General features: G+C 35.6%; 1 protein-coding gene across 3 annotated transcripts in view; it reads right to left on the bottom strand.

Annotated features, from left to right (window-relative positions):
- TUT7 (terminal uridylyl transferase 7) overlaps positions 1 to 22,130 on the bottom strand; it is a 33,754-nt gene that overhangs the window by 5,956 nt on the left and 5,668 nt on the right. For all 3 annotated transcript variants that reach the window (XM_005522623.3, XM_088054201.1, XM_014252348.2), the window contains exons 3-25: positions 20,994 to 21,169; positions 20,348 to 20,464; positions 19,560 to 19,737; positions 18,988 to 19,076; positions 17,958 to 18,009; positions 15,525 to 15,594; positions 14,555 to 14,681; positions 13,692 to 13,811; positions 11,695 to 11,826; positions 10,780 to 10,960; positions 9,278 to 10,416; positions 9,003 to 9,153; positions 8,227 to 8,313; positions 7,253 to 7,353; positions 6,677 to 6,734; positions 5,847 to 5,950; positions 4,791 to 4,880; positions 4,588 to 4,701; positions 4,401 to 4,478; positions 3,010 to 3,187; positions 2,465 to 2,512; positions 2,257 to 2,348; positions 1,674 to 1,789 (exon numbers count right to left, since the gene is read on the bottom strand). In XM_005522623.3, coding sequence (XP_005522680.2) covers positions 1,674 to 1,789; positions 2,257 to 2,348; positions 2,465 to 2,512; positions 3,010 to 3,187; positions 4,401 to 4,478; positions 4,588 to 4,701; positions 4,791 to 4,880; positions 5,847 to 5,950; positions 6,677 to 6,734; positions 7,253 to 7,353; positions 8,227 to 8,313; positions 9,003 to 9,153; positions 9,278 to 10,416; positions 10,780 to 10,960; positions 11,695 to 11,826; positions 13,692 to 13,811; positions 14,555 to 14,681; positions 15,525 to 15,594; positions 17,958 to 18,009; positions 18,988 to 19,076; positions 19,560 to 19,737; positions 20,348 to 20,464; positions 20,994 to 21,169 — 3,598 coding nt within the window. The remainder of the gene's footprint in view (positions 1 to 1,673; positions 1,790 to 2,256; positions 2,349 to 2,464; positions 2,513 to 3,009; positions 3,188 to 4,400; positions 4,479 to 4,587; positions 4,702 to 4,790; positions 4,881 to 5,846; positions 5,951 to 6,676; positions 6,735 to 7,252; positions 7,354 to 8,226; positions 8,314 to 9,002; positions 9,154 to 9,277; positions 10,417 to 10,779; positions 10,961 to 11,694; positions 11,827 to 13,691; positions 13,812 to 14,554; positions 14,682 to 15,524; positions 15,595 to 17,957; positions 18,010 to 18,987; positions 19,077 to 19,559; positions 19,738 to 20,347; positions 20,465 to 20,993; positions 21,170 to 22,130) is intronic.

The following is a 22,130-nucleotide window of genomic DNA, read 5'->3' as shown; positions in this document are numbered from 1 at the left end:
ATCCTTGTCTCTAAAATGGAAAGACATGGATTTGATAGGTGGGCCACTGAGTGGATAAGGAATTGGCTGAACAGCTGCACTTCAAACATGCCTTGATGTCTGTGCGAACACCAGTGATGAGTGGTGTTCCTCAGGAATCTGTATTGGGACCAGTATTATTCAACATTTGTTAGGGACATAGGCAAATGGAATAAGTGCACACTCAGCAAGTTATTGGATGATAAGATTAGCTTTAAACAGATACAGTAAAGTTTTACGTATTAGTCAGAACAGTTGTACCTGTTGCCACAGAAGACTGCTAAGGTAAACCAGGACAATCAGGTTCAGGGAAAAAAACAAAAAAAAACAACTAAAAGGACAAAATCATAAACAAGTCCAGTCCACAAATGAGCATTACCAGAGCAGGGCAAGTATGTGCTCTAACGTTTCTTATACAGCAACCACAGTTGCTGAGGGAATGCATGAAAAAAGACTACAGAAAACAACTAGTTTGCCCTTCATAAACAGCACCCCCTTTTGAAATAAATGGCTGAACAGAGGATCAAATATATCAGTGGTTTTACCCCACAGGGCATTTCTGCTCTTAGACGCACAATCCCATTTACTTTTCCGCTAATGTTGTATAGAACACAGTTTAGTATGTGCAATGAACTGGTGTTTCACTTCAGAATGCAAGATTAAAAATCCATAGATATAAGACAGCAGTTTAGATGTTGAGGAAACTTTCACACCACCTTCAGCATTCTTTAATTTCAAACTATCATCACCTACTGTGCTTGCAATTGCTAAAGCTGAGTAAATTTCTAACAGGATCAACAATGTAAACTCACAAATCTGTAATGTGTAATAGAACAGCCACTTCATCTAATATGATATTAGTAGCTTTTTTTTTACTTAGTTACAGGAAAGTGCAAGTGATTTTTAATGACAGCTTTTAACATAAAGAGATTCCAAACAATGGTTAGATTTTTCCATCCACCTTACAAGTGAGCATAAAGGTTTTCAAGATTTCACTATTTTTCAGATATGAAGTCTTTAAAGAGTTTTGTTAGAGGATGAGTTTTAAGTTTAGATATTTCGTAAGAAGAGCAGCAAAAACCTTTCAGCCACTCATTGGATGCCAGAAGAGAGTCATTGAATATTGGACATGGCTACTCAGGGACAGGAAGCATTCTCTTGGATGTAAAATTGTTCTCATAACATGTGTGCTTATGAAAAATAATGCTGTAACATTCTTGCCTTGCTTTTGATAGGAATTGCATGATCCTGTGAACTTGACAATATCATGTCTTGTTCGGAGCAGCAAAATTCTGATAGTAGAAACTATTAAGTAACTAAAAAAATAAAATGTATCCATGCATGCTTTTCACCACACATAGTTATTCCACTCTGCTGACTATCTAGATTCTCCTTGACTACTCCTTTCCGGAACATTTAGATTCTTTTTGATTACTCCTTTCCTGTATAAGGAAGTGCAGTCAGCATTGATACTTTAACAGTTGTGCAGCAACACTATCCACACCACTGCCAAAAGAGGTACTGATACGTTTCAAATGTAATTTAGGTTCACAAAATCATCTGCAGTACAAGCTTTGATTTAGCATTACTATCCTAATCTTTTCTAAACAAACCCAAGGAAAAACGTTACACAGAGATGCCAATACTGTACTCACTTTCGTCTCATGGGACAATCTTTCATGAAATGGCCAATTTTACCACAAGTTCTGCAGCATCTATCATTTGGTGCCAATTCTCCTTCCGTTAGTACCTCAGGATCAAAAAAGTACTCCTGTAGAGAAATATATTTAAAATGAAAATCCAAACTCTTGGAAACCAAGACAGATACAGAAGTGTTAAAACAGCAGTAAGAGTTACAGAAAAAAATAAACTTGGGGTCTGTAGCTGAACCCTGAAAGACCGAATTAATTAACAGGGCACTGACCTCCTCTTTGACCAGCAGCCTACTCACCACCAGGTCTGCACACTCATAAAATTGCAGTTTTAAGAAATGCTAAACTGGTTTTGATTTGGCTTAAAATACATAATCTATACAATGAATCTCTTGACTTGACTAGTATTCTGCAAAATATTTTACATGCAAGTAACATTAAAACAATACTCAGCAGTAACTCCAATGAAGAATTTTAGAGTAGCGTGGATTAAGAGAAAGAGCTTACAGTGAGTGTAACCATAGTCCTGCAAAGGCTAAGTTATACACCAAAGAGCACACACATACTCCTCTTAGAAGGAACTTACCATTTTTGATGGGTATTCTTTAGGAAATATTTTTATAGGGGTACCAAATACCCTTCTGCCATTGATAAAAGCCTTCATTATAAAATTTGTCACTGTGGAAGAAAAACCCCAAACTGAAATCAACACTTAAATATCAAACTAGAATGTAAAATAATATCCAAGACAAGATCTTCACATTGTAAGTGAAAATTATTAGCAGAAGACTTACTTTTTCTTGACAATCCAGCTCCAAGATTGTGGTTCAAATCAAAGGGATCTGTAGAAATAAAACGTGAAAGGCATTCCTCAATGTGCTGACAAAAGAGTAGAAATTGTTTCCATGAAAATGAAATGGGCCAGAAAGCAGTTTACAGGTTATTTCTAAAATACTTCACTGCATTTTCTCTATCAGAGATCACATTGACAACAAACAGCATAATCATAGAGTTGAATCATTAAAGTAAATATGGGCTCAGCTAAACCTAGTATTTTTGAGAACACCTCAATTGCACTATAGCTAATTTCTTTGCAAAAGGATTTTGTTAAATCTATTCTTCTGCTGCTTAATTCATAATGAAAAGTGTGAAGTTTGCTTTGCAACTTTTCAGTAGCCAAAAAAAACCCTTAAGAATAACGGTAATTTTGTGATGGTTTCAAAACATGAGCACATAACAATTTATAACCTAGTAATAGAAAAATAAATAAGTCTTGTGAAAAAGCAAAATTTTCATGTTAAAGAAGTTCTGTATATTCCTGTACTTCGTATGCTTTTACCTTCAATTACAATATATTTGGAGGTCCATTGCTTCTTGAAAGTTGTAAGTAGATTTTTTCTCCTGATGCAGACGACATGCTCTTTAAAATCAAATTCTTCTGTGTAGAATCGGAGAAGCCCCAGCCACAGTTGCCCAGTAGATTCAGTATTTTTCCCATAGTCTGGCCAAACAGCTGACTAAAATCACAAAAATACTGTTACATGCAGTACTTACATTAAGCATTTTCATGATTTTCATAATGTATTTTTATCATTTATTTTATACAGAAAAACAACGGAATTACACTAGAATTTTTCCTGTCATAATTTATAATGATAATGCAATATTGGTTTCAAATGGTATATTTCTTAATCTATTAGCAATGAAAATGGACAATTAATAGAACTGGTACTAGGTTTTGCCACTTAAGAAAAGAATATATTAATTCACTTAATACTGCCTGTATAAAACAGAATTATTCGATGAAATTAACCAGATATGAGCGGATGGTAACTGCTGCGGGTGGTAGCAGTTATCCTCATCCAGAGAGAAAAAGAACCATTAATCATCCTTAACACCTTAAAATAATTTTGTGATCTATTTTGTCAGATTTTGGAGTTTATTTTTTCACAGATGGATTACAACCAACCATATTCTAAAAGCCTTAAAACACAGGAAAGGGATTTTCAAATCAGCTACTCCACTTCCATTCCTGTATTTGTTCTGGATAGAATTAGTTTTGTTCTTAGTAGCTGGTATATTCTGTGTTGTGCATTTAGCAAAGAGTAATATTGATAACATTGATAACCCACTAAATATTTCACTTGCAGCCCAGTAATACCTACCCTAAGTCAAGGACTTCCCAAGTTTCCCATGCTGTGCCAGCCAGCAGGTGAACAAGGAGCTGGGAAGGAGCTCAGCCAGGACAGCTGACCCACACTGGCCAAAGGGATATTCCCTACCATGGAATGTAATGCTCAGTATATAAATGAGGGGCAAGTGGCCAGGAGGCATTTACTGCTGCTGTGGGATGGGCTGGGCATCAGACAGCAGCTGCCGTGCAGTTGTATTTGGCATCTCTTGTTTCTCCTGGGTTTTAGTCCTCTCTCTCTTTTAATTACTACAACTACTATTATTATTATCATCATTGTAACAATTAAAAGTATTAGGATTATTATTTTTCTATCAATTAATAAAGTGTTTTTATTTCAACTCACAAATTTTACTACATTTTTTTTATTTTTTTTTTATTAGCCTTCCCACCAGGGAGGAGCGAGGGGGAACAAGATTGGCTGTGTGGTGCTTAATTGCCAGCTGGAGTTAAACCACAATATTCAACCTCTGCATTTGGGAACAATGTCGTTAAAAGGAATTTCTATTCATTTGCCAAGCTACAAAGTAAATACTCACCAACTCCTCTATCTTATCAAAGAAATATACATTCCAGCCATCAACCAAAATTTCAGGCTTTTTTGGCTCTTTGTAGATCTGAAAGAATAATACTCAAACTCATTAGAAGAGTCTTTCATATTCAGCACTGACATTCTTCTGATCAAATACTGTGTACAGTCACTCAGTTCTTTCTGATATACTGTACCTCTTGAAGAACAGGGATGACTGGTGGATTTCTCTGTTGAAGAAAATAAAGCACCATAAGAGTATATGCGTAAGATGACAGGCTACCTCGAGATGCATCTCCAATGTCACATATCTACAAAAAGAAACAAGATTTTTATCTTTCATAGTGATCATCCCTTGCTGCAGGACCTACTGCTTCTAGAATGTCTGAAATACACTTACCTTTGTAAAGACTTTCATTGTGTAACATAGGTATTTTACTCTAGGATCAATAGCTGCATATGATGACAGAAGTCTGGTGTTATGCAAGGCCTACAAGAATAAGAAAGTCATGTAGAAAATAAAGAAGCTCTGAAGTCAAGAAGGAAATAAGCTGAAAATATGAAAAACAAAAACTCTATGTTGTGTCCTCAAGAAATGCATAGTGAAGCTCTGCATGGTAGGACTCTATATTGGGAAAGAAAGCATTTAACAATGAGGTTATCACCTGCTCTTTTAAAAGCCAATCAACTTCATTAATCTGTGTGGAAGTGGTACAAAACAGCATTCACAGAACACTACTTCAAAACAAGAAGCCTAAATCCCCAACTACAGTTTCAAAATGTTTGGTAGAAGGTAACTACTTGAACCCAGAGATTTCAGTCCAGATCTGTAAGACCTACCAACAGACACATAAGGATGCATAACTTCAAGGAGAAAACTTTCACATTTAGTGGTTGAGGTATCTTCCTCAAGACTCCCCTTGAGCTCAAAAAAAAACCTTCAGAAAGTTTAAAAATTGTTTCTAAGACTTAACTTTCCTTTGATGTTTCAAGGAAGAGGGTTTTGAAATTTAGAGAGATTGAAATGAATGAAACCTGTTTTTAAAATGTTTGGCCAAGAACACATGGATTGTTTTTGGGTTCTTTTGGTTTTTTTACATTCTAGTATGTTAGAGTTCAGGTAAGCTAGGTTCAAAATCACAGTTTCAGGTCTCAAGGCTAGGCAAGAGCCATGATGCTAAGTGGAGTCTATAAAAGCTGAAGTTACTTTATATTGTCTTTCATTTAAGAAAGACATACAATCCGTAGACCACTGTTTCTTACTATTACTGTAGAACTAATAGATTTTCCTAGGAAAGTGACAACTCTCAAGTCACAACTGTGCAGCTGACTCCACTCATAGTCAAACAAACAAAACCAAAAATGTTTCTTTAAAATATAATACTGGAACATGTCTCATGAAACAGATCCTCAGTTTTTGTTACACAACATAAAATAAAAAAGGAGATAACCTTACCAGAGTATTATATAAACTGATGTCTACTTCAAGACCACTTCTGACATGGAAAAATTTGACAATTGGGACTTTAGCAGTTGTTATAGGCAAGACATTTCTTAAACCTAGGATGAAATGTCATATTACTGAATAGCTACAATACAGTCCTACACAGTATCAAGTAAATTCCAACTGTAGCCAAAAGGCCACAAAATAAAATCTGAGTTGACATGAAATTTGTATTTCAGTTACGTTTTAACATTGATTTTAGAAATTTGTCAAACATGATCCATCTGCTAAATATAATTTATATAAATGTACATTTAGCCCCCTCAGAAATATAGAGCAGTCTAAATAAGAGTAAAGAATTTCTTTATTGAGAAATAAACTTAAGAGATAAATGGTAGTTCATTACAACTCATTTGAGATACACCAAAATGAGCACTACAAAATTCTTCTATGATTTATTGTAGAAAAAACAGGATTCCCACTGCAGACTTGTATCAGAATATATTTTACTATCAACTTCCTATGCACTGAAAATAGAAGTACATAATTATTAAACTGAAGCCTCAAGTCTTAAATAATTTTTATTATGCATGTAAGTTATAAATATACTATCTGTCCAGATCAGATGTGGTCCAATAGCATTATAACCTTGAACACCTACATATACAAACAACAAAAAAAATCCAGTTGTTCACAATATTCAACCTCACTCTTACTAACATAAGCTCTTTTATGTTAGTTGTATCTTAATGATTTTCATCTACAGCACCCCAGAACACTGTCACTACAGCAAATGAAGTAATAAAACCAGAATCACTTATTTTAATTTTCCAGAAAGTTACCTGACTGTTTCTTGAGAACTTTTGCTAAATCTTCAATGATTCTGATGCAATCAAGTCCCTAAGACATTAAGAAAAAAAGCTGAAAGATGTTTCTGCAGCATGTATTTTAGGCAGACATTCTATCATGTGCCATTAAGCTTAAAGCTGTATAATCAAATGTTTCATGCTATACAGAATTATGTGAACACAAGAAATTGTTTCAAACTAGCTTATGTAGAATCAACAGTTGATAATGTAATAATGGAAACCTTTTAAAAGCTGATATTAGGCATGAAAGGAGACTGATGTGCTCTTCCATTGTTTCCCATTCCCAGTAGTTTTTGAAATAAAGAATTTTACTTATCTGCTCAAGTGAGGGTAGAAATGCAGAATTCAGGAGAAAACTGGCTACTTTACTGTTAGACTCATGTCTAGGGCAACAGCAAATATCCCCAAAATAATCTGTCTTAATGGTACCTTAGTATTTTCTTATAATATTAAAAACTTTTATAAAAAAATGAGTCTGTTACACTAGATACACAATATAAGACAATTTTGCATTTATTTAACCATAAAATCAAAATCTTCTCAACCTACCTCAGCAGTTGCCTGACCATCTATTGTCATACAGATATCAAGATCACTTTGTTTGAAGCCAAAGCCATTTTTTGAGGAGCCAAACAAATCCAGCTTGGTTCCTGTAAGACATGTATTGTATTATAGCCATATATCAACAAAAAAAATCAAATTACATATAACACAGAACCTCAAATTGTATGTAGCTGCAAGCCATTGCATGTCTTCTAATACAGGCATGAAAACATTACTGTATTTCTGTGGAATATGAATACTTCCTGATCAACTTTGCTTATGAGAAAAGAATCTCTACTATTACTGATTCATTCAAGCAGTCCAACAAATCCAGAAACAAGTCAGAATTTCCAGTAATTAAATCATCAGCATGTAGGTTCAGGCTGACATCTGATTGAAAAATGCTTTGTACAGAGATTCCCAGGGTAGGGGATATACCCGGCTTCGGCCAAAAAAAAATCTTTTTTTAATTTTAAGAGGACATGAACTAAAGTCCAGGTGTTACTGGTAAGAACTCCAGAAACAAAGGAAAAAAAACCCAAATGCCTAGGGTCTATGAATAGGCCAGATGTTGTGCCTGTATTTTAAAATATTCCAAGCCCAGTGAGTTTCAGTAGGAAGTACAAAAAAACTTGTTGTTTGTAAGAGCAGTTACAAAAATAAGTCTGATTAATAAATAAAGTTAAAATAACAAATGTAAAATTATTCCACTTCTGCTTTGATTGTTTCTTCCTTAACTTGCCATTATTCCTTCCTACTAATACGTGCTATGACAGGAATAAATAAAAAAATCCTAGATATAAAAAGCCTTAAAAGACTTAGAACAAAAATTAATGTAATGAAGTATTTCAATGCTTAGCAACAATATGGGTTGAATATTAAAAACTAAAGTGTTTATTACACTGAAATGATGTTTTCTTGGAAAACTTCAAGTATGAACAATCAAAAGTATAAATATAAAGTTAGGATGGCCTAATTACCTGGGAAATCCTGCCTAATGAAGACTTCCAAGCTCTGTCTTATATGTTCCCGAGCCTGATCCTCTACTATATTTGGAGCAAAATCATCTTTAAAAAAAAGAAGGAAAAAAGACAACAATTTAGGCAACTGTCCTTTAGGAAGAGCAAAGAGCAAGGATTCAAGTGAAAGTAGGGGTTTGCAGTGGGGCAGGAAAAGGGAAAGAGAAAAAGATAAAATTCACATGTGAAGGAAAGAAAGCAAGGATGAAGTAGAAGAGAAATACCTGTTCAAAGAAAAACATTAATTAGACAAATAATGCATTTTGTCTGGTCAGAAATGGCGAGAGAGAAAGGAGGAAAGTTGGGTCACTCTGAAAAGAACAAAAGTGGAGAAGTGTTACAAAATGATATTTTGACACTTTTTTCTAGAATACTGAAGGTTTTTCTTATGAAAACTGCAAGTTAAGGAACATAATTCAAATCAGACAAATATAAAAGCATCAATCAAAAACTCCACCCAAAATTAGGCCCTCAGAAAATGCATTTTCCTGTACGAGTAATCAACCAGCCAATTGGAAGACAAATCTAAACATTTTCTAGTTCTCTAGATACAAACTACTCAACAATTCTATTGCAGCCATTACCATTAAGCCAATTGTAGAATTGTATCTAAGAGTTGAAGACAATGTGAAAGCAAACAAACTGGCACCTTTTAACACCATTAGTCTGTGGATTTGTTTTTTTTTTTTCTGATTCTTTTTCTACAGTACAACAATATTCAAAGGAAAAAAACTTACGGTAACACTGGACACAAACTTGATCTAGAATGACTGAAAACTTGGGTGGCAGTGGAGGCAGTGGGTCAAGCTCAATTTTCTTGAAGTCTTCTGGACAATCATTCTTTAAATGACCTTCCCTTTTGCACAAGCTACATACTACTGTAGGAGACTGCATGAACAAAAGCAAGATTGGTTTTAAAAACTGTAGTGCTTCAATTAATATGAGCAACACTTTCATATAACTTCTAACAGAACATAAGCAGTATGTTTATGTTCTGATACAGCTTGCTTACCTTGCCCCTCGTAAATGCTTGTTTATTGAATTCATAAAAAAGTTCAGATTCTAAGCATTGTTCTACTACTGTGGTCTCTTCAGAATGGCTTCCCTTCTCAGTAAGACATTCTTGACTCAAATTGATCCTCAGAGGCCCATCTACATTTTCATCAAAATGTTTGTTTTCATATTTACTGGGGATGGAAAAATCATCTTCTTCCTCTGACAGTGCATCATCATCTCCAGATCCAGTATACGTGTTATCTACTTCACCTCCAGCTCTAATGGTAACGCTGCATTCTCTCTGATTTAGAAGACCTGGTGCTTCCTCCTCTTCCTCTTCATCATCTGAGTTAATCATTTGGGATATCTGACCCTGTGCTGAACACAGGAATTTTTGTGGGGATTCATCCAGTTCATCAGTACCTTCAGTACTACTATCCTCATCAATGCCAATCTTGTCATCTGTTATACCACTGCACTCCAAGCCAAATTCATCACTCTCTGTAAGTGCAGCATGTTGAAAACCTTCTAAGTCTGAAGTATCACATGTCTCTACATCGTGTTCATTCACCATAACAGGGAGTTCTCCACTGTCACTGTCTTCATCAATTGTCTGCTCAGCAGCCAAAATATCATTCCACTGCCTTTTTTGTTGTTCATGTTCTTCCTCCTCTTCTTCATCTTCATTCTCACTCTCCGTCTCTTCACAACTAGGTTTAAAATCCTCATTATCTCCAGAAATAATTTCCTCAATTACACAGTCTGAGTCTTCATGGGTAATTCCCAGATGACTTACATCATCAGCCAATTCTTCTTCTGTGAAACTTTCTGAGCCATCACACAGTTTTGAAGGACCAATTTTATGTTCATTGGGCGTACATGTATTCACTGTTAAGTAATCTTCTACTATGACTGTGTTTGTTGTACCATCAAAGTTTTGCAAATCAGAATCTTCATGCTTTATAGCATCTTTTCCATGGTCCACCATTTGGGACTTCTCACTTGCATTTGAAGAGGGTACTTTGCTCCATTTTGCACTTTTTTTGTGAGGCAAGGCAAAATACTTATAAGTTGCTCTCAGACAGTGAAGAATATACTCATACACTAGCTGGCTGTTCAGAGTTCTTGCCACATTCCTTTTGACTGAATATGGGTCTAGTAGAAAGAAGAAGTGAGCCAGCAGTGAAAGAGTTAACTTCTTTAAAAAAGAATACACTTATATGCTTACAGAGTCTGAGTTGCTAGTAACTGTTAAACATTGTGTAAGGACACAAGATCTACAAATTGTGCTGAAGACAATTTTTAAGTTCCCTTAATTATTTCTGATAATGTTTAAAATAATACCCAACAGAAATATTAAATTGATTTTTTTTAAAAAAATATTCTACTATATTCTACTATATAACCAGTCCAATATTAAAAATTTCTAAGTTGTAACACACTATATCAACAGCCAAGTCAGCACCATATAAAAATTTAATTTACAATTCTTTGAAGTTTGTTGAGATATTTATATACCTTCCACAGCAATGCGCTTTTTAGGCCAGTCCTTTAATTCACGAGACACTGGTTCCTTGAGTCGTATGCTAATAACCAAATCAGCCATACTGAACTCCAAAGCATAGAAACGAAGCAGTTCAAGCCAGAGCTGACCAATGGGTGCTGAACACTGCTGACCTAAATCAAATACTAAGGGAACCTGTCAATTACAGAAGAAAACCTTAAATAATATTTAATGCAGAGGCATTTAACTGTCATAGTTCTTTTATTTCATCTGTAATCTAGTGTGGCAGAATTTATCATTGGTAATTGACTCCTGCAATTGCAATAGAAACTACAATTAAAAAGCTGGAAGATACAGTACAAAACATCATAACGACAGCATGCAGCAATGGCAAAGAGTAGCATCAGTGATTGATAACAGTTGCTTCTTTACGTCTTTATGCTGTAATTTGTATATTTCAAAGAAAAACATGCATCTCATCTCACAGGACAAAATGGACTATACAGCCTATTTTTCAGCAAAGTCCAGGCTGAGTTATTAACTCTTAGAACATGCAATCACATAGTGATACTGTTTCTTACAAAGTTGTTATAATAGAAGTAATTTATTTAAACAATTTAAACAAAACAAAAGATGAAATGTTTTTCACATCTTAATCTAATTCCAAGATAAAATTGCTTCTGTAAACTATATTCTCCGCAAAGGATTAAAATTCACGGTCTTATCAAAGAGTTTAAAATCGTATCTATTTTCCCACCAGCTCCTTAGCACCAAGAGCTAAGCGCAACAGACCTTGAAGCAAGCAGTCGTGCAATCTCTTAGTTCAGCTCATGGTTTTGAAACATAAACACAAAACTGAATTAGAAGGTTGCTCTATTTTGAGAACAGTAATATCTGCTAGACTACTACAGAAATTTAAAAGTTCAGACCTTGCCCCTTCTAGGGGAAGTTTCCTGTGGCACATCAGAGTCATCAGTAGGGTTGTACTCCCAAATCACAGCATCATTCTTGACTTCTCTCAGATGAAAATTAGCTAATTTGTTTAATGAGAATCCTCCAATCTAGAAGAAATGAAAACATAAACAAAGCTAAACATTATGTGAACTATTAGCTCCCACATCATAGTAGAACAAAGTTTAAAAACTGGTGTTGCATGTCTAGAATGTGCCACAACGTTTTTCTCTCTCCTCCCCATACTTCTCTACAAAAAACTCTCATGAGCTCAGTGCTCTTGGAAGGGTGTACTAATGTCCACATTCAGGAAATATGGACAGTGAGGTGGAATGAAAACTGGATTAATGGCAGATCCCAGAGGTCTGTAATCAGTAGCACAGGGTCTAAACATGGGCCTGTCACCAGTGGTGCTCCCCAAAGGTCAATACTGGGCCCAGTGTTGTTTAATATGTTCAGCAGTGACTGAGACAAAGAGAAGATGCCTCCTCAGCACATCACTGACAGCACAAAGCTGGGAGCAGTGGCCGATACCCCAGAGTGAAGAGCCTTGACAGGATGAGGAGATGGGCAGAAATTACCTTGACTGAATTCTGAAATTCAACAAAGACAAAAGCAGGGTCCTGCATTACACTGGGGAAAAACCCCAGGCACCAGCACAGGCTGGGGCAGATCTGCTGGAAAGCAGCTCTGAGAAGAACCACCAGGAGGTGGACAACAAGCTGTCCATGAGCCAGCAGTGTGACCTGGTGGCCAAGAAGGCCAATGGTGACCTGGGGTGCATTAGGATGAGCACTGCCAACAGGATGAGGGGGGTGATCCTGTCCTTCTACTCAGCCCAGGTGAGGCACAACTGGAGTGCTGTGTCCAGCTCTGGGTTCCTCAGGACAACAGAGACATGGAGCCCCTGAAGTGGGTCCAGCAAAGGTCTACAAAGATAATTAAAGGACTGGAGCACCTCACTTATGAGGAAAGGCTGAGGGAGCTGGGCTTTTTCAGCCTTGAGAAGAGGCAATGGAGAGAGGACCTCATCAATGTCTAACTAAGTGAAGGGAGGGAGGGTGTCAAGAGGATGGAGCCAGATGGTGCCAAACAATAAGACAAGAGGCAATGGGCAGAAACTGATGCAGGAAGCTATGAATATGTGGAAGAACTTGTGTGGGTGACCAAACACTCGAACTGACTGCCCAGAAAATTCTGTAATTCTGTGTCATGCAAACTTTTCTTCACACACTAGATAAGCATGAATATGTATCTTTTAATTATGCGGGCATATACAATAGGATATTTTTCTCTTCCAATTCAGAAGGTGCATATGCTTTTGAATGAGTCAGGAATGTAGTAGAGAAAATTGTTAACTGCATGATTCGTGTAATCAGTTACAGGAACTGGAACATGTGAGCTAAACATAACAAGAGACCGCAAGTACAAAAATGGGTGCCATGAATGTGATACATAATTGGTGGCCTGGATAACTGGATTCTGGATTGGCATCCATAATACAACTGACATCAAGATGCATTTCAGTTTCTAAACCAAAGAAATACATGCTTTAAACTCCTAATGTGATCCCTTCAGTCAGTATCACACCAGTGTGCTCCCCAGCCATGGTCTATGTTTTGGAGAATTAGATAGCAAATTCCAAGACATTGTTTTGGGATGTAGCTATGTGGATTGAGTTCTCAACAGTCTGGAGGAAAGGCTGAAAAAAATGAGGAAGTAAATTGCTGCAAAATGCGTTGTTCAACACCCAGCTCTCCTTATTCACAGAAGGTGCAACAGAGCACTACTTCAATGACTAGGATTGTGAAATGCAACCTTAGAGCTAGGAATTCACACACAAATTCACATTCTTAATTCCTGCAGAAATGGCTTGCTTATGGCTTGCTCGGAGTAGCATAAAGCTGACAGATTATATACCAGCACAAGCAACTGGTCCTCTCATTTATACTCTTCAGTGTATTAATACACATACCCATGATCCCAAATAGACAGGCAGAAAAGGCTCTTTCCTCTGTTGTAGAAAGAAAATAACCATTAAAGCGAACACATAAGGTGACAAGCCTCCTTCTTCAGGACGATCAACACAGCATAACTGTAAAAACAAATTGTGCAGTCATTAAATCTTCAAGTGATACTATGAAAAGTATTCTTGTAATTACTGTTTCAAAGTCAGTCACATTGAATATTACAGGAACGCAGGTATCTTCAAGCTCTTACAAGATGCATTTTGTTCTCAAGGCCTGCATATTTACTGCAGTTACTACCATATTACCATAATGTTTTCAAGTCTAAGAGCCATAGAACCCAGACTGGGAAAACAGTCATCATACAGCACATTTGCAAAAAACGATAGCTCCTTTTGCATAGAAACAGTACAAGTCAAAAGTTTTTAATTTTTTTAATTAATATTTTAATTGCAGACACACAAATTTTTCAGCAAGTTATGTTAATTCACAAGGTTGTTTTCACCTACAATAGAGGTAAACAGCTTATTCTTTTTTTTTCATGATGGATTAAGTTTATGAGAAACTAGCAATTCCATTTCATGTATGTTCCTCTAACTAGTTTGATAACAGAGCAGGATACTTACAGTCTGCATGCCACTGAATGAAGCTACAAATTCCACTTTTGAGATTTAGTGGAACATTATCACACAACAATATAATTAATAATTACATGATTTATAATATTTACAATTTATAAAAACTTATGCCTTATTTCAACTCTTTTTCCAAGGTCTGTTTCAACAGTCATTCTCTGTACTATAGCTACAGGCATAATATCAAAGTTCATTCAGTATTTATTTACAGACGAGGGAATACAAATGACTCTCACCTTTGCCCAGTACCTGAAGGCAATCACTAAAGGTACGATGGCAGGTTCCAGCTTTCCAAGTGTAGCCAAATGGTTTGTTGTCAGACAAGCATTCTCATTCCCTGCACTCACTTTACAAATAAGGCCACTAAAATGCAAAAAGAAATGAAAGATTTTGAAGGTTCTGTAAGAACACCCATTGGTTAGATAACACCTCACAGAACAGTGTAGCAGAAGGCTGTAAGGAAAGACTTGACAGCCTCTCAAAGACAGCATCTCTGCATGAAAAGCAGCATGCAATACTTATTTGATTTATGGTTTGAGAATATATGCATTGTAATTTTCTGTACAAGTGTTTTAAGATACAATTCAAGTTTTTTTTCTAATATCAATTTACTGAATTAAAAAGTTAGATTACTAATTTCCTTCATGAAACAAAAATGTCTTCCCACACCCACCATCAAACATTTTCTATGCTGTTTTCACACAACATAAAATATTTTTAAACACTGAAAAATCAAGGTAGCAACAAATAACTGGTAATATTTTTATCAGTAGGTGTTTTATAGAATGTTTCATGAATCTTAATTGACATTCATCAAATGGGCAAAATAAAATATTTTTAACTTGTTCTCAGTATACTAGTGAAGCTAAGCAAACTGCTCTTATCCTTACAGAAATCTATCATTTAATATGGTGTTTATGCTACCTATAAGAAAGGAAAGTTTCTGCTTAAGCAATAATCCCAAATGGAAGGGTAAGGGTACATGCTGGAAGCCGTAATGGTTGAAGGGATTGGGAAATACACAGCTGAGGACAGAACAACCCTTACCCTCTTATTCTAGGCTAGGAATGACTTGCCCATGAGTGTTAGTTTGTGTTTCAAGATCCATGGAACTGTAATAATTTAGTACAGAAACGTCATTTATCAGGTGGAAATATAATTTACATTGCTATATACTATTAGAACACACAAAGTGACAACCGAGACCTTTGCTTTTCTCTGCACACCACCACTGGTATTCTAGCATGGAAATCTGCATCAACTTCCATAAAAGAGTCTAAGTAGAAAAAAGAAAAAGAAGAAACCACATTAAGCATGGTGTAGACAAAAAATACATTGAACGGGATGCAACTAGAAGAGCACAGGTAATATTTCAGTTTCTAATACAATGACCAATATTGAGGAAAAATAAAGTACATGTGATTTAAGTGTTTCACATATAATGGGAAGAATATGGTCTATACAACAAGCACTGTTAGGAAAATACCGAGAAAAAACAGAACTTCTCAAAATTCATATACATAGTAGGTATAATTAAGCAAGTATATTTTGGTTAAGAGCTTCAGTAATTCAGGCATGCAGAGAGACCTACAACACCTATGGAACAACATTAGTGTGAAAAATAAAAAAACATAGTGTTACATCACTACAATAGAAAAAAAAAAAATTCCTGGTTATCTGACAATCTTTTATGTAAATATAGAACAGGTTGCCTACATGATGTGATGTCCTTTGCTGTGATTTTTCTATTTTTTTCTTCTTATCTTTATGTAATTTCCCCAATATGATTCAGCTGTCAGACACCCTAGTCCTCTCTCCTAGTGGTGTTGATTGATCCAAACTGGACTTAATTTTTGATACCTCATGGTTTCACTGCACTAGGAGGGGAGAAAACTATCAAATAATTTTAGATACTTAATTCAAAAATTCTGAAATGTCAAGATCTTTGTGATGTTACTTGGCCAACTGGACACCTGATTTCATTAAAAATTATCTTACTTTTGCCACTGGGATACCACAAACACCTAATGCTCTATCTCTGCATCTTATAACTTATGGGGAATACTTTGCACACATTAATGCAAATATTACTTGCTGTTGTGATACAATAGTGATCCCAACTTCTTATGACATCTGGGTCTTCTTCCTCTAATCTAACTTAAAAATAACCCCATTCTCAAAGACCGTAATGATCCAGACAATAAAATGCACATACAACAATGGCAGAGGTGCCACTGAGAAAATCCAGGTCAGTAAATATATGTGTTTTGAACCATACGGTCTGGTTCTTGAACTGTGGGCTCAAAAGCAAGGCAAGAAAGCAGTGAAGCTACTTTTTGCAATCTACATTTAAAAACAATCGAATTTTCATTCCCCCCCTACAATATTTTCATTTTTTTTCTTGTCTGCATATGCTTGGTTTGAGTAAGTGCATTTTAAAAAGAATCTTAAACTTTACTTCCCTGTATTAACGTGCAGTTAAATTCATTATCTGAAAAAAGCCCTATGTGTCTGTATGCAGTCATCTGTACATGGCCATTACCTGCACTGAGACACATGCAGGTAATAACAGAAAAAGAGACCTCAATGTAAAAGTAAATTACTGTGTTTCTGTTACACGTTAAAGAACTTAGGCTGCTTTCTGTGGCTAATGGCTAATAGAGCAGGCTGGGGATGGCAGCAGAGTCTACCTCATGTGCAATGACATCTTCACTTACAATGTAAAAGAAAGCCTCTGTCCTGGGGTGACTTTATGATGCTTCTATCCCCAGTTGCTTTGTTTATGTTACATATTAAATTTTGCACCTTTAAGACTGGCTCTGAGCGCGAAGTGGGGAAAGAAGAAGTGCGCAGTTTGTGTCCAGAAATGGCACTCACTCCCCTGCATCCTGCTCCTGGACTGTGCTGTCTGCAGCATGGACAGACAGTGGGACAGAGCTCTCCTTTGCTTTTAGTTAGTTTTTAGCAAGCTGAGGCAGAGAAGTTTCCTGGACCGTGGTCTTTTTTATTTTTCCTTTTTTTCTTGGATTTGTTCAAACCTGCTCTGGACTGAAAAAACCAGCCAAGCCCCTGAGAGCTCACGCCTGTAGCCCACTGGGGCATGGGTCTCAGCACTTTCCAGTGCCAGAGGGACTGATAAGAGACTGAGTGAACTGAGCTATACCCCATGAAAAGGACATTCTTGGATTTGCTATCTCTTTGAACAGTGGGAGGTTTTATTGCTCAATATTACTCATTTTTTTATGCTTGTACATACTCTGCTTGTTAAATAAACACTTTTTTCCACTTTTCTTCAGGGAAATCTTTTGCTGAACCAGTTGAGGGAGGGGCTGCTTAAATTTGCTTTCTGGTGGGACTCCATTTGGAGGTTTTCTCTCAAATTTGCCCTAAACCAGGACAGCCTCCCACTAGGAATTCCTCACATCATCAAAAAAAAAGAGAACTTCAGCTGTCATAACACAGACTGCCAAACCAAAAGTAAGTAGTTCTGCTAAGGTATTATTTTCTGCAGTATTATTCAGTCTCATATCTTTCTAAAAAAAGAGTTGCACATGGTATACTTGTTCAGCAGAGGTGAAATTCAACAATACTAAGCAGTAATAGTTTAATGAAATTGAGAAGGCAGCAATTTTTTCTTACCACTGTTCTGGAGACTTTCTTGCACAAGTAAGAGAACATCTGGTTGAGTCATCTGTCAAAAAAAGGAATAAAGCTGTTTTTGTATCAACCACCTGTCAAGAAGGTGATTTTCAACAACTCAAATTTAAAACCACCTCTATGTGTACTTCACTATTATTACATTGTATCAAAAGGAACAAGAGCTCTGCTTGCTTTGAAGGAAAAAGAATAATCCTGGAGTAATTGTTACTAAAGTTATTTTTACCTCTATCAAAGACTTGATTATGGTAAGAAAACCCCCACCACGAGAATTACTGTTTCAGTGTGCTTAAATATGACTGAGTTCTGACAAAGTGGACTTACGTCATGTTAAAGACTGTAATTACAGCTTTTTAAAGTTATATGCACTTTACGAACTTACATCACTCTTTGCTTCCTAAAGGAAGTGTTAAATTCTAACAATGGGACTGCCAAATCAACTACCACAGGCATAAGTTTAAGTATGGAATCAAGTCCTTAATTCCTTTTCAATGTTCAAGCACAAAGATGCAGAAAAACATGACAAATAAAGACCTTAAATTACTCCATGTATAAGTAACATAATATCATTTCATGGCTCAAATATAACCTAGCAGTCAAAATGTATATATGTGAATATATATCAATACAAAACCAGGATCAGTACCAAGATCACAGAAGTGTCATTTATTCCAGCTGTTAGAGAATATCAATAATCACGTGTCTCATAGGACTGCTAGAGTACAGATGTTTTAAGTGTTTTCAGAAGAATTTTCAATAAAACACAAAGGTGTATTACACTGCCTGATGACTACAGTTCTGTTAAGAAATGAATGTTATTTTAAGACCAGACTAGCTCTGTTTTACCCAATGGGCTTTTGGAAAAGTGTTAGTGCCACACTATAAAATATATTTAAAATATAAATTAAATATAAACATTTAAAATATAAATTAAACAATATAAATTAAATCTACATGAAAATGCAAACATTCAAAACAACAAACACATACTTCATAAAATGGCCTTACTTACATTGGCAGGAAACTGGGTATCTATGTTTATGTCTGAAGTTTTGAAACCGAATCTGCTATAGGAGGAGCCATACAATCTTAACGAACACTCTGCAACAAAAAGAATTATATTTCATTTATACTATGCCTGACTTTAAGTCTGCAGCTACTTACAGCATTCTAAATAGATCTTAACAATAAACCTAGTTTTGATAAGAACAGGAAAAGAAGGGTCTTCAACAGCCTGGAAATGTTACTAAATCCTGCCTTCCATGCTGCTGTTGGTAAAGGCTTATCATGAAGGTCAAATCCTCCCCACATCCTTTTCACCATCACTTTTTACTACAGGCCCATTTGGGTCATGAATACCATTGTAACTTAATTCTGATACAGGTTTATATTGCTTCATCAAGTTGTTCAACAGACTAGTAACTTAACATCCTGTTTTAGAATTTAGAGAGCAAAGGTTTTTAATTCCGTTTTCATTTCATAAGCTGTTGGTGAATCTTTTTGGTTGATTTTTTTTCTCCAGTTTTTGTTATTATCTTGTTTTTAATAAGTTGGCATATCTAACACTTAAATTGCAAATAATACCTGGCAATTTTTGACGCAGCAAGTTTTCCATCATTGTTTTAATGTTAAGCCTTTCTTCTAGATCTTCATTATTTAAGCCTAATTCACGCACAACATTTTCAATAGCAACACCAATAGCTTGTATTTGGGAAGGCATTGGAGGAGGAAGAGCAGCCAGCAGTTTTTCTTCTTGCTTTTCCTTTCAAGATAACAAGACAGATGTTTTAATGAGTTTCTTGCGTTGCTTAACATGTTAAAATGAATGCCAACAACTCATCCCAAGTAATACCACCACCACAAATTTTCCAAGTAATGTAGACAATTTGAAGCAATAAAGAATCTGATACTCCAGGAGGCTTCAGTAATGTTCAGAGATATATATGCATGTATTTGGCATGTTAAAAAAAATCAACACTATGAAGTGTGAAAAGGTAGGAGCTAAAGAGGAAAAACCAGAAAATCTGCAGAAGCCATATTTTTGTCCACTTCAAGCAGAGAAAGTAGAAGATATTTTAAGAAAAAGGTAAAAGTGATGTTACGCAGTAAGTTATTTCAATGCTTATGCTGAAAACAAATTTGCTTTACATATAAACAAGTCATTTGCTTTACATAAACAAGTCTGTAGTACTCCACAAGTGCTTAATTTTTACAGTATTTCTGAACTGAAATATTAATTCTGACATATAGGTTATAACTGCTAATTCTACCATACCAACTATATTTGCTTATTCCTACTCCTCATGGCAAAGTCCAGATCCAAATCTTACTGTTTTCATCAATATCACTACATACAACTGTGCTTAACTCACCTTTAAGCTTTTCTTGTGTCTTTTTTCTTTAATATGCTTATGAGCAAAAGCCACTGATTCAATCAAAACATCACACAATTTGCAGGTGTATTTTGCTGATGGGTAGCTTCGAGGTTGCTAAAATAAAGATAATAAAAAAAACCCTGTAAGTATAAAGGTATTACTTTTGCTTCATTCAATACCCTTGCTAAGTTCAAAGGACTAACTCTGAAATCTACACCCATTCACTTTAGCTTCCTTCCCTCCGTATTTGCCATCAAAAACTCTGCACATCAAATATAACGTCAGAGGAACGATACCATGTCAATCACACCCAACACTGTATCTTTTACAGGAGAAAATATCCAATGCCCTATTAATTGAACAAACAACCACTCCAGCATTTTAATGAATATCCAATGTAATTCCATGAACTAAAGGAGAAGACATTTTTTGAGCTTACACTGTTATTATTGTTGTAGCAAAAAAACCCAAAATATAAACCCTCTTGTTTTCACAATCCATTAACAACAATATTTTTAATTAAATTCTGTAACTAAACTTTCTAGCTACAATCAGAGATATTTTTCAAAGTGTACCCTCTACAATGTATTTATATGCACAAAAAATAGGAGAGGTCTATCTATACAAGTAAAGACAGTGGCACCTTCTTCAGTCTATAAATGTAGTCTCGCTTCAATCGTTCTTCAGCTTGCTGCAGCCCCAGAAGTTCTTTTGCTGACAGCACAGATTCATCTATGACTGGACCTTCCACTTCATCGTGATCATACTCATCTTTTCTAGTTCTTCTTGGTCTTCTTAGTTTTCTAAGCTTCTTCATTTCTTATAAAGAGTTATGAGAGCAAACACGTCAAATAACTGCAGTGCCACACAGCATTTAAAAAAAAATTTCCTTAATTAACATTCTACTTATATGAGAGTCAAAGAAGGCACAATTCACCTACCTGGTATGGTTTCACAATTTGTTCTGTGCAAGTCTGATAATAGTAAGTGTATATTAGTATCACAACCTATAGTGCCTTTGTCCCAAACTACAAATAAATCAATTAATTTGTCTTACTGAAGAAAATGACCTTATTTAGATACCTTGGTTAAAACTGGCAAAAAAATAGAACTAAATGCAATAGATATACCTGTATGTCATTATAGTGAAAAGACAGAATATATCCAAAGATTTCAGGATGCCTAGTTAGGCTTTGGTAGACAAATAAGCTAGACTACAAGTATGGCAGAATTAGAAAGTAGTAGTAGGCCAATCTAAATGATTCATAAGATCAAGCAGCACTCTGATATGGCACTGTTGTGATTACATATGACCATTTATTAACAAGGGATTATTACCAGTGATAATGTTGTTTGCTTTCCAGTTAAACCAGTATACAGATCAGTACTACTTTCACAATATTAAATAAACAAGTGGAAAAAAGTAAGCACCACTGCTGGCTACAGAGACTAAAGAATGGACTTGCTAAGTATGTGCATATTGCTTAATAAAGCTGTAAAACTGTCATAATAATAATGCTTAAAAAGCTTGTTGTGTTTACAGCAAAACCTCTAGAAAAAATTAATGCAAATACCACTTCTACTTTTAAGCAAATTTTATCATAATTTTGAAGCAGAAGCTACTACTGGCCCAAAGCCTGTAAAAGTCATCTCAGGAATAAATAGACACATCAGATTTTCACACCTTGCCCTTCACTTGTGCAGCTATACAGGATGTCCCAATGCCTGGAATTTTTAAAGTTCCCTTCTTCTAAGAAAGTTTATGCAACTTCCTTATTCT

Source organism: Pseudopodoces humilis, chromosome 4, assembly GCF_049639895.1.
Source record: "Pseudopodoces humilis isolate 2021_Gansu_Grassland_sample_001 chromosome 4, ASM4963989v1, whole genome shotgun sequence".
Classification (NCBI taxonomy): domain Eukaryota; kingdom Metazoa; phylum Chordata; class Aves; order Passeriformes; family Paridae; genus Pseudopodoces; species Pseudopodoces humilis.
This window is presented reverse-complemented; position numbering and strand designations above follow the sequence as displayed.